Source organism: Manacus vitellinus, unplaced genomic scaffold (assembly GCF_001715985.3).
Source record: "Manacus vitellinus isolate BGI_N305 unplaced genomic scaffold, ASM171598v3 scaffold_92_pilon, whole genome shotgun sequence".
NCBI lineage: Eukaryota > Metazoa > Chordata > Aves > Passeriformes > Pipridae > Manacus > Manacus vitellinus.
Genome location: NW_021940877.1, coordinates 747,198 through 758,927, shown reverse-complemented (window position 1 = coordinate 758,927; position 11,730 = coordinate 747,198). Strand labels below are relative to the sequence as shown.

At 56.6% G+C, this 11,730-nt stretch overlaps 1 protein-coding gene across 1 annotated transcript in view; it reads right to left on the bottom strand.

Annotated features, from left to right (window-relative positions):
* ARHGEF10L (Rho guanine nucleotide exchange factor 10 like) overlaps nt 1–11,730 on the bottom strand; it is a 21,129-nt gene that overhangs the window by 846 nt on the left and 8,553 nt on the right. Inside the window, exons 5-21 of the mRNA XM_029965235.1 lie at nt 11,486–11,624; nt 11,232–11,411; nt 9,899–10,015; nt 9,717–9,809; nt 9,322–9,495; nt 8,689–8,834; nt 8,311–8,325; nt 7,953–8,137; nt 7,391–7,506; nt 6,950–7,077; nt 6,747–6,847; nt 5,753–5,942; nt 4,662–4,816; nt 3,153–3,298; nt 1,797–1,971; nt 90–212; nt 5–10 (exon numbers count right to left, since the gene is read on the bottom strand). Of these exons, the coding sequence (XP_029821095.1) occupies nt 5–10; nt 90–212; nt 1,797–1,971; nt 3,153–3,298; nt 4,662–4,816; nt 5,753–5,942; nt 6,747–6,847; nt 6,950–7,077; nt 7,391–7,506; nt 7,953–8,137; nt 8,311–8,325; nt 8,689–8,834; nt 9,322–9,495; nt 9,717–9,809; nt 9,899–10,015; nt 11,232–11,411; nt 11,486–11,624 (2,189 nt within the window). The remainder of the gene's footprint in view (nt 1–4; nt 11–89; nt 213–1,796; nt 1,972–3,152; nt 3,299–4,661; nt 4,817–5,752; nt 5,943–6,746; nt 6,848–6,949; nt 7,078–7,390; nt 7,507–7,952; nt 8,138–8,310; nt 8,326–8,688; nt 8,835–9,321; nt 9,496–9,716; nt 9,810–9,898; nt 10,016–11,231; nt 11,412–11,485; nt 11,625–11,730) is intronic.

Below are 11,730 nucleotides of genomic sequence, written 5' to 3'. Positions count from 1 at the left end.
ATGCCCTTCCCTGCGGGAGAAGGCGGGGATGTGGCTCCAGCCGAGCCTGGGAACGGGGGATTCCCGGGCGGGGAAGGGCCGGGGCTCACCGGTGATCTTGGGGATCCCCTCCAGGCGGGGCACGGGCAGCAGCACGATGATGCCCTGGTCGGTGCCCACCCAGAGCGAGCCCTGGCAGATGAGCAGGCTGGTGACACGCACGTGCTTGTGACCTGGGCAGGGGAGACAGAGAGGAGCGGGGAGAACTCCACATCAAACTCCCAAAGAATTCAGCACCGCAGGAGATTTTACAGAGAACATCCTCTGGAAGCCCCCAAACCCAGGATGATGCCCTGGCTGGAGCCCCCCCAGAGCAAGCCCTGGCAGAGGTGACACAGATGTGGGTTTTGATCTGTGGAAGCAGAAAGAAAAAAGAGGCTGAGGGATAATTTCACATCAAACTCCCAAAAAAACCATCACCGGTGGATTTTTTTGCCTCTGGAAGCCCCCAGAACCAAAGCAGCACCTTGGCATAAAGGTATCCATGGCGGGGAAAGGGCTAAAAATCTACATAAATAAAAAGGAGAGCGGGGGAAAAAAAAGAGAAAAGTGAGACTTCTAATGGGAAGTGAATATTTTATGGGCAGGACTTAGCGCTGCACGACGTCCGACTCGGAGCAGCAATAAATCCACAGAGATGCAACTCCGGGTTCCTCCCGGAGGATTTTATTAATGACCTGCCAACTTAAAAAGGATGAAGGAGCACAAGTTCAAAAATGCATTAATCCCCACCACTCGCTCGCCCAGGAAGAAAGGGAAGTGATGAATATTAGAACATGCCCTAAAAAAGCGGGAAAAAAATGGAGCCAAAGGGATTTACAGGAGGATCCTCGGGACCAACGACACGATCATGGAGCTCCCGGGGGAACAGGGGACAGCCCAGGGAGGGGCAGGGACACAGGGATGGGAATGGGATGGGGGGAAATGGGGGAAAGGGGTGCACAAGGTAATGGGGGGGTGCATGGATGCGGGAATGGGGCAAGGATGGGAGGGAAGGGATGGGGGGACGAGGATGGGGGGACGAGGATGGGGGGACGAGGATGGGGGGACGAGGATGGGGGGACAAGGATGGGAGGGACAGGGATGGAAGGGAAAAGATGGGGGGACAGGGATGGAAGGGACAGGGATGGAGGGAACAGGGATGGGAGGACAGGGACGGGGGGACAGGGATGGGGGGAACAGGGATGGGGGACAAGGATGGGGTCACGCATGGGGTCATGGATGGGGGGACAAGGATAGGGTGCAGGGATGCATAGGGACAAGGATGGGGGCAAGGAGAGGCATTCACAGGGCAAAGATGGGGTGGAAGCATGGGACACAGGGATGGGGAACAGGGATGGGAACAGGGATAGGACACGTGTGCAGGGATGGAGCACATGGACAAGGTGCACATATGGAGATGCAAAGCTGGGATTCATGGATACACACACAGGGGCACAGACCAGCTCAACCTCTGCAGCCTGTGAGCAGAGCCCAGAGCTCCAGAGCCTCACCCAGCACCCTGTTCCTTCCCAGTCCCTCTGGAGAGCAGGGAACCAACCCCAAAGAGCACAAAATTAATTTGTTCATTTCACAGAAAGAAAACACAGATTTGAAAATTCTAAAAAGTCATAAGTATTGGGACTGATTTGGGGAAAGTCAGACTTTGGCATTTTAAATATAACAATAAATTTTAACAAGTTGTTGCTTTAACAAGGAGTTGCCAGGGCAATGCCCCCAGGGCACTGCCAGAGCAGCCAGGGGGGCTCAGGGCTCACCTGGGAGCACGAAGGTGGTCCTGGTGGCGACGTTGATCTCCTGCAGGTGCTCCAGGGTCTCGGTGTGGAAGAGGCGGATGGAGGAGCCCGAGGCAAAGGCCATCCAGACCCCACTGCCCGCCTTCACCATGTGGGTCACGCTGGCCTCGGCCTCGGGGTGGGCCTCGAAGGTTTGCTGGGGGGAAGCCCAGAAGGAAATCAAAAGGGGGCTCCCCAAAAGTGCAGCTTGGGCTCTCTCCAGGAGCTTCTTTGGGGCTCCAAAGCTGCACAGGGAGGGGCCAGAGTGACCCTGAGTTCCCTTCCCTCCTCAGCAGCTCCAGCTCTGGGAGAGCACCCGGGAACCAGCCCATCTGCAAACCCCTCTGGGGTTTTTGGGATGGTAACACAGCCTTTCCCACCCCTCCAGGGTTTTTGTCCTTCTCTGAAAGACTCACTTCCCAGACCAAATGCATCTGCAAAATCCATTTCAATACAGGGTGAGACCCTCCTGCTTCCTCCAACCCCAAAAACCAGCCAGGAGAGGCTCAGCCTCCCTGCCCCAGGATCCTTGGGAATCATGGATTGGGCCATCTGCTTCCCAAACTCCCCACTGGAGCATTTCCCTGTCAGACATGAGATGCAAACTGCAGGAAAAGCACCTTCTTGGCATGAAAACCCATCCCTGCTGCAGCCTGGCCTTTAAAATTTACTTTACAGTGAAAAAAGAGGAGCTGGGGTTGATCCCCTTCCCACAGAAGGGGCACAAAACACCTCCCAAAAAACCTTTCCCAAGACAGGAGTGAATAGAGATTTTCAGGTGATCTCCCCATATTCCCCACCCTCCCTGGGATCCAATCCCTGCTGGTTTATTCCCAGACCAAGACCCTATTCCACGGCACTATTTACACCACCCCATAGCAACCCCCACCCCTATTTTTTTTCCCCTTCTTCTGCAAAAAAAAATCCCCTCCTGTCATAAATAAAGAGGGAGCCTGGAAAGGAATCCAGTCCCCAATGCATAATTCATGTCCATCAGCACCCTCGGGCTGGATTTATGACAGCTGATACATGCAAACCGAGTTGGGGCACTAAATGTGGAAATGAAGGTGGGAGAAAAGGGGGTTTTTAAAGCAAAAAGCGACTCTGCAGCATTCCCTGGTTGTGCAGCTGCAGGAGGGGGCTCAGCACCTCCCTCCTGTGATCCAACACGGGAGGGAAGGGAGCCAGAAATGAGGGAAAGCAGCAGGAAAAGGCTGGTTTGGGTAGTGCAGGGCAGGGATGGGCCTGGGCAGGGGGATCAGCTGGGGCTCCAACCCCGCCCCAGAGCTCTGACAGTTCCCAAGGGATGCAGATCCCGGATCCTGGGGATGCTCCTACCTGGGCCCGGAGGGTGGTGGCATCAAGGACAGTGACCTGGTTGGCACAGCTGGCCCACAGGGTCTCCTCCAGGGTCAGCAGGGCACGGACGGGGCCGGTGCCCACGGGCAGGCGGGTGGGCTGCACTGCCGGGTCCCAGAGCCCCCCTGGAGCACAGGGAGGGGATCAGGGGGAGCAGCAGGAAAATCAGCTTTGTGTGGAGCTGAACCCCCCCAGAATGTGGGCTGGGGTCACTGGGGACCCCTCACACCTCCAAGGATCCCAATTCCACAATCCAAAGGCCAAAGGGGGGTTATTCCCCCCTGTTCCAACCCCTCCAAATTCCCTCTGCTCCCGTGCAGCTTTGGAGCAGGGAACAACTATCCACCTGCAGCACTCAGGCACATTCCTTGTTGGAAAAGCCAAAAATCCTCCTTTTTCCCATTTATTTGCTCTTCAAGTGACACTCCAGGGCCATTCTGGAGCGTCCCTGTGAACAGCATCCAACGTGGATTTGGATGAATCCACCACCAGCTTCAATACATAATCACTCTCCTTTTTTTTTTTTATTTCCAATGCTTTTTTTTAACTCAGACCCTAAGATCTGATGGATAAAAGAGCCCTTTGGATCCTCCAACCTCTTCTCCCATCAGCAGGGGTTTGCAACTGATTCCTTTTTCAGCAAATCCTCATTTCAGCTCTTTCAGGGAAGCTTTTGCCTTCCAAAAAAACAGGGATAAGATTAAAAAGTTCACCCTGCAGCCCTGCCAGGAGCTTGCTGCCATCACTGTGCATTTACACAATCAAAATTCAATTAAAAGTGACTTTAATTGGCTCCCAGGGTTGCTGTAATTTGGGAAAGGGGACGTGCAGCACCCAAAAATGCAATTTAAGGGGGTTTAGTGGCTCTGGGTTGACTTGGGTGCTGCTCCCTGCAGGTTCTTGGAGAAAACAAGGCGGTTTGTCCAAAAATAGGCCAAGTTCCACATTATTTGAGGCTCTTTCCTACCCTCTAGTGATGAAAAAAAGGTATTTACCCAGGCAAGCAGTCGCTGGGGAGGGATGGAAGCTCAGCCTGAGCCAGAACCAGGGCAAACCAGCCCAAACTCAAGCTGCTAAAGGAAAGAGTCTCTGCGTGAGTGGGGGTTGGAGGGGACCAGCTCCATTTATAGCACCAAAAAGGTGATTTTTGGAAGGCAAAAGTTCCAAATCCTCACACATCCCATCATCAGACCCTTCCTGCAGCCCCCAAGTAAACCCTTTGCTGCCCTCTGAACCCCTCAGCAGGATCATTTCCCACCTGTTCTCCCCCCAGAACGAATCCCTCTTGCCTTCAGTGAAAAACCCTTTCCTTGCCCAGGGCTGTGAGGGGAAGGGCGAAATTTTGGGGAGGAAAAAAATGACAAATGGAGGTTTATCACTATTTCAGCGGCCAGCATATTTTGCTGGTGTGAGAACCTCCCAATTCCACAAAGAACTTTCTCATTCCATGGGGGTTTTTAGGAGGTTTCCCCCAAACAAGCTCCTCACCGTTGCTCCGGGGGTAGGCGGCCACGGAGCCGTCCTGCAGTCCCGCGAACAGGAACTCGGGGCTGTGCCTCAGGCACAGGATGGGCTGCATTCCTGGGCTCCTGCAGCTCAGCAGGCACGGCGTCCCCGTGTCCACGCTCCCGTAGACCAGGATGCTGGGGAGGGAAGGGGTGGCAGCTGCAGAGGCCGCGCTGTCCCTCGGGGCCGGGCTGGCAGCGGGAGGGGCTCACCTGGCCGTCACTGCGACGGCACACCAGGAAGAAAATCGAATCCCCCACAGGCACCGGTTTGATGAGGCGATGGCTGGGGGGGCTGCTCGCGGCTCGGGGTTCTGGCAGCCGGGGCATCCCCCTCCTCTCGCGGCTCCGGGATGTAATCAAGTGCACAGCACCGGGAGCCACCGGGAGGACTTTGAACGGTCGCGCGCGCAACGGCGCGGCGCTTCAACGGAGAAGATCTCCACTGCCCCCCACGGCCACTCCTGGCCACCCCCACCTTGGGGGACACACAGCGGGTCAACGCCTGCCACGACCCCCCGGGGGGGCTGTTGGGGACACGATCTGCCCCAAAAGCCAGGGGGTTTGGCCCCGTTCATTGGGGGTGGTCACCCAGAGGTAGCCTGCCTGCAGCGACGTGTGAGCGGCGGAGGAAGACCCAGCAGGGAGGACTGACGGGTTGAGACACTGCCAGGCTCGAGCCTGGAGGAACAGACAGCAGCAGCGCCCCAACAATTAGCTACAGCACGGGCAGGACAGCGGCAGACACCCCAACATCGGGGGTCCAGCCACAGCCCCGCTGGCATTTCCAGCATTCCAGAGGGGACTGCACCAATTTCTGCCCTCGCGACCGACTCGGGACACTCCGTCCACTGCGGGATTTCTGCCTTTCCCCCCCAGAAAGATGGAGGGAAAGGGGTGATGGAGAACCCAAATTACCCCAACACAGGTAAGATAGCAGTGGACACCCTGAAATTCGTGATCCAGCCACAGCCCTGCTGCTATTCCCAGCTTTCCAGGGTGGGCTGCACCATTCTGTGCCCTTGCGACCGTCTTGGGACTCCCCGTCTGGCCCCCCCACTGTGGGATCCCGGCCTTTCCTCCCCAGAATGAGGGATGGGAAGGGAAGGGGGGATGGAGAAGAGGTTGCTCGTGGCTCTCACCTGCAGATCAAGGGCTTTGGAGGAGAAGGCTGGCATGTGGCAGGAGAGGATGGGGCACCAGAACGGGGCTTTGCTCTTCTTGTCTTCGTCGGGACAAAGCCAGCCCGGCTGGTTCTCCTCCCCTGCGGAAAGACAAGGAGCTCGAGGGTCACCAAGACCCCAAGAAGACCCCAGAATTTATAACTGGAGGTGCAGGGCTCTCACCTCCAACCCCAAACCACCATTACCCATGGATTTGGGATACACCTCACCCCGTGCTCCCAATTATTGCAGCACACAGCCAAGGAACCACCTCCGGCAGCAGCAAAAAAGTCCCAAAAATCAGATATAGAAGAGCAAAAAAACACCCCCGATGTGTTTCTTCACATCAGGCTTTAATGTGTTTTCATTTCTAACTCATGGATACAGGATTATCCCCCAGGATAAAAAAAAGGGAAAACAAAACACAAACTGTTAAAAAACAAGAGACTCATAAATTATTCCAGCCCAGGGGGATCTAAGCACTCAAACAGAATTTTAAATTCTTTTTATTTTCTTCCGTTAAACTTATTTTTGCTGCTGCAGTGTCTGAGGGAGTTATAGAGGAATAGGGATTGGGAAGGGGCAGGAGGCTTCTCCCTTCCTCATTCATCCCATTGCATGGAAAATGGGTCAGCCCCAACACCACTGCCATGAGAGCCAACAGAAATCCATCCCTTTGTGACTCCAGCCCGGAGATCCCACCCGAGAGCAGCAAATCCCAAAGCATTTGGGGCTGGAACTCCCCATTCCCACCATTTCCAGCATGCAAATCTCCAAGATGTTCTCCATCACCTTACTCCCAAAGTTTCCCCCCACCCCGCCCTGTTTGGGTTGGGATGCTCCGAGCGATGCCAACCCCTCTCCACTCCCAAGCCTGGCTTTTCCAAGGAATGCTGGTGACTCACTGAGGCCTATCTTGGCCAGGTGCAGGCGGTTCACCCAGGAGATCTTGCTCAGGGGGCTGGGGGTGATGAACACGACCATGACGCTGATGGGGCGGCCGGACCTGTGCGGGCACAGACCCCCGGGTGGGTCTTCAGCCCCTCGGGGTGCAAGGAGCCCCCAGGACCCCACACTCGTGGGAGGAGCCCCAGGACCCCCCACTCACTTGTCCGGCTTCCCGGGCAGCAGCAGCCGCAGGCGGCACTTGTTGGCAGAGTGGATCTCCTCCTCCTTCACCCTCACCATCCTCTGCAGTGCCAGGCACCAGTCCTGGGCCACTGTCATGTTCAGGTTCTGGGGGACAGTCACACATGGGGGAAGGGCCCCCAAAACCAGCCTGAACCACCCCCAAACTTCATCCGTGGGGCTCCAGAGGAGGCGTCCCCAAGGTGTCCCCAGCGACCCCCACAGAGGTGCCCAGAGATCCCAAAGAGGTGCCCAGCGATCCCCCAGGAGGTGCCCAGCGATCCCCCAGGAGGTGCCCAGCGATCCCAAAGAGGTGCCCAGAGATCCCAGAGAGGTGCCAAGGAGCCCCATGGTGCTGGGAGGTGCCCCAGGCTGGCTGTCCCCAGACCACACCCTGGCAGTGCTGGGACCGCACAGGTACCTGGTAGGTGCCATGCAAGGTGCTGATGAGGAGGGTGATCTGCTCCACCACTGCCAGGTCCTTCTGCAGGTCCTGCAGCTCCTGGAAGAGCCGTGGTGGCCCCAGGTAGACTTTGTCTGGGGAGCAAAAGGGGAGAATTGAGGTCCACAGAAGATCCCAGAATCAGTAAGGTTGGAAAAAACCTCCCAGACTGAGTCCAACCTTTGACTCAACACCACCATGTCAACCAGACCGCGGCACTGAGTGGTCCTTCCTTAAAGCCCTCCAGGGATGATGTTTCCACCACCCCCAGGGCAGACCATGGTGTGACTTCTCATGTGGAAAAATGGAGAATTGAGGTCCATGGAGGATCCCAGAGACAATTAGGTCAGAAAAGATCTCCAAGATCAAGTCCAACCTTTGACCCAACACCACCACAGCACTAAGGGCCACACCCAGTCCTTCTTTAAAGACCTCCAGGGACGGGGACTCCATCACCTCCCCAGGTAGCCGTGGTGTGAGGGAATGCTCCATCCCAGCCCCCCCAGCCCTCCCGGCCTGGGATCCCGGGATGTGCCCTCACTGTGCGAGGCCTGCCCGGCGGGCGCGTGTCTGCGGGCGCCGGCGTTGTGGATGACCACGTTGTCCTTGTCGTAGGCGCCGCCCTCCTGCCCCACCTCCACCACCTGCACCTGCGGGAGGGCCGTGCTCCACTTCAGCACGTATTTGGGCCCCAGGGGCACCAGGCTGCTGATTTCCAGTTGGCCTCTGCCAAGGGGAGAGGGAAAAACGGGTGTCAGTGAACAGTAGGTGCCTCAGCTCGCCCCGAAACACGAGTCGTGCAAGCCAAGCCCCATCTGTGAGCCCACCCCGTGCACCAGTCCATGCCTGAACCCCCAGCCTGGGGCACACAAGCACAGCAGACCATGGCTGGGACCTACCCTGTGTCCACCGGCCTGGAAAAGGGGAAAAAGGATTAATAAAGAAGTTTTAGGAGGAATTTAAGGAAGGTTTTCCCCTTGGCAGCATCAATCTCTACCAAGCCCTGAGGTTCCAGCATGTTCCCAGACCCTGCACTGACTCCAGCACCAAGGAATGCCAAGGCTTGGCATGAACAGTGCCAAGAATGGGGCAGAGAAACCCCAAACCAGGTGGGTTCCTCCCCAAAACAAGACGAGGTGGCCTTTAAAGGTTCTGTCCCTCCTTGTGGTAGTTCCCCAAAAATCCCACCAAGTCAAACATTGAGGTGGGGACGGGGTGGGTTGGGTATATCAGCACTTCACTAAGTGATTTTGGGGTCTGGGAGGACCAGCACGTACTTGAAGTTGATGTTGGCACAGACCAACATGTCGTTGAGCAGGAAAACCTTCCTCTCCTTGGACTTGATGAGCTGCCCACGGTCCCCGTACACCGTCTCCGTCAGCGTCTCACAGAGCAGGAGCTGCCTCTGCCCCGAGCTCAGCAGCTGCAAAGGGGATGGAGCGGGCAGGGGGCTCAGCCTGGGGGCTCCTGGAAGCCTCCTGACCCAAAATTTGGGTCAGTTTTCCATTATTCCAAGGATTTTCCTCCAGCTGGGCGCACGGACAGTCCCGAGTTCCGTGGAGCAGGACGGGCACCGTGCTCCGAGGCTGCACCCTCTGCACCCCATGTGTCCAACCACCTTTCTCTCTTCATGCCCCAGATCCAAATCCTGATCCCAGTGCCGAGCCAGAGGCTGCCCCGCCGTGGTTTTTGCCATCCCCAGCCCAGGATGTGTCGCAAGAACTTTGGGTTCTTTTTTTAGACACAAACAGTTGCAAAATCAGGGGGATGAGACCCAGCAGCTCGTCCCGGAATTTCCCTGCGCCAATGCCAAGACTTGGTTTTGATTAAAGTCCTGACACCAAGAGGAAGGTGGAAGCTTCAAACCCCAACCACCAGCTCCAAAACACACCCATGGCTGAAGGACCCACCTTGTTGAGGCTGCTCCTGTCGCTGATGCTCTTGCTGAGCTGTTGGATCTCGGCCACTTGGTCGGCCAAGCGCTTCTGCTCGTTGAGCTTCTCCGCCAACGTCTCCAGCTCAGTGAGGGCCAGTTGGAGGGACAGACGGTCTGCGTGGCCCTTGGGGGTGTTCTTCAGCATGTCCTGGAGAAGAGAAAGGAGGGGGGGACGAAAAAACCACCCCGGAAAAATCAGCCCTGTTCAAAAGCACCTCCAAAATCAAAGCTTAGAAGACGGTCCTTGGGATGGTCCCCAAAGGTGCAACCAAGCTGCCAACCCTGAAACGTGCCCCACACCAAAAAAGGGTGCAAAGACACGTCCCAGGGGTGCAAAGCAAGGTGGGTGCAGGTACCTCCCTCCCATACCTGCAGGAGAAGGATGAACTGAGGGAACCTCTGGATGGGCTTCACCATCAGCCCGTAGAGCGTGACCCGGTCAGCACTGGCCATCTGCCTCTTCTGTGGGGGGACAAAGGCCAGGAAAAAAGGAGTTTTCACCCCAAATGGTGCCCAGCAGCACCATGGGCCCACCTTTGGGTGGTGCTGACCTTGAGGAAGTCGAGGAAGGCGGGTTTGGTGAGACAGGCCTTCTTGATGAGGGACATGGCCGAGGTGAAGTTGTTGACGTAGTCACTGTAGACATCCAGCACCATGGACTTGGAGAACTGGGAGAGCACAGGAGACCGGGATGGGGTGGGAGTCCCCCAGAAGTGGGGGGTTGGCATGTTTTTGGGGTGATGCTGAGGGTGCTGGTGGGACCCCAGGGCTGGAGCTGCGTCGCTTAAATCCTCCCCCCACTCCCTGGTGTGGCTGGGAGGGCCGGGGGGGTTTGGTGGTGGCTGGGGCAGGTTCCACCCTAAGCAGGCCTGGAATCCAGGCAGGGAATGCAAACCCCACCAGCTCCCAGCCAGGGGGGCTGTGCTGAGCTCCTGCTGCTGCCAGGAGGGGTTTTGGGGTTGAGCTGTGTTAAAACCAGCCTGGTTCCCCAAACCCCAAACACATCCTGCTCTTGGCAGCAGGACTGGACAGATAAGCTGCTCCGTGCCCTGGAGATGTGTGACCAGCAGACTGTTCTACTATAAAAACCCAGGCCACTTTCACACAGGAGGTTTTCCAGCATAACCCTTCTTGGGGTGGTTGTGTGGAGATCCCTCCCTCGGGTGGGGACAATCCTCAAGGTTGAGAGAAAGAAATCTCCCCACAAACATTGGTCTAGGTGAGTTACATCAAACCTCTACTTGATAATTACTTCTTTTCGCTTTAATATAATTGCTCCAATAATTGCTTTACTATCATGCTCTATCCTATCCTACATTAGTAGATTTAGCTTTTGTATTGTGCAGTAAATAATTCTGATCGAGATATTTTGTCTGATCATTTGCAATAATAAATAATTCATTTTACATAAATATCCTCAGTTTGCCAGAGTGAAAACCTGCAGGACAGAAGTGGTTCAATCCCCCCTCTCTAACTGCTCACATTTAAACTGGTGACACAATCTGAGGCTAAGATGGGATCCAGCTTCATCCCCTCGGAGAAGGCGCTGAGGAAGCTGGGGGGGCCTTTCTGCACCTTGGGACTCCAGGGCAGGGCTTCTTAAATCACCTGGTCCAAGCCTTCCACTCCCACCCACAACAGTGGGGGGATTTCTCCTGGATTTCACAGAATCACTGAGTTTGGAAAGACCTCTGAGATCATCGAGTCCAACCTGTGACCCAAGCCCGCCTTGTCCCCCAGACCATGGCACCGAGTGCCACGTCCAGGCTCATCCTGAACCCCTGCAGGGACGGGGACTCCATGGTCCCAGCCCCTCCCTGGGCAGCCCCTCCCGAGGCCCCACCAATCCTTCTGGGAAGAGCCTCCTCCTCCACCCCCTCCTACCGAGGCCACGAAGAGGTCCCCAATCTTCTCGGCCGAGTCCCACTCGGCCACGCGGGAGGCGAGGGCGATCTGGAACATGGAGTGGCACTGCAGGATCTCCTTCAGCCGGAAAAACACCACCTGGCACTTCCTGGCGCTCAGCACCTTCGGCTCCATCTCCAGCAGTGGGTTCCTGTAATCCTGCGGGAGCGCCGGAGCGTCAGCGCCCCGGGATCCATGGAGACACCCCCGAGGAGCCCGAGCGGGGATCCCACCTGCAGGATCCGCTTCAGGGAGTCCACGTAGCTCCGCTCACTCTGCACGATGGAGCCCAGGATGTGCCGCCGCACCACCTGTGGGACAGTGCGGAATCGGTCAGGATGCCCCAAACCCCAAATGGGGGGATGGGAGGAGCTCAGCCATGGTCCAAAACCCCAAATACTGGGATGGGGGGCTCGGTTGTGGTCCCAAACCCCAAATACTGGGATGGGGGGCTCGGTTGTGGTCCCAAACCCCAAAT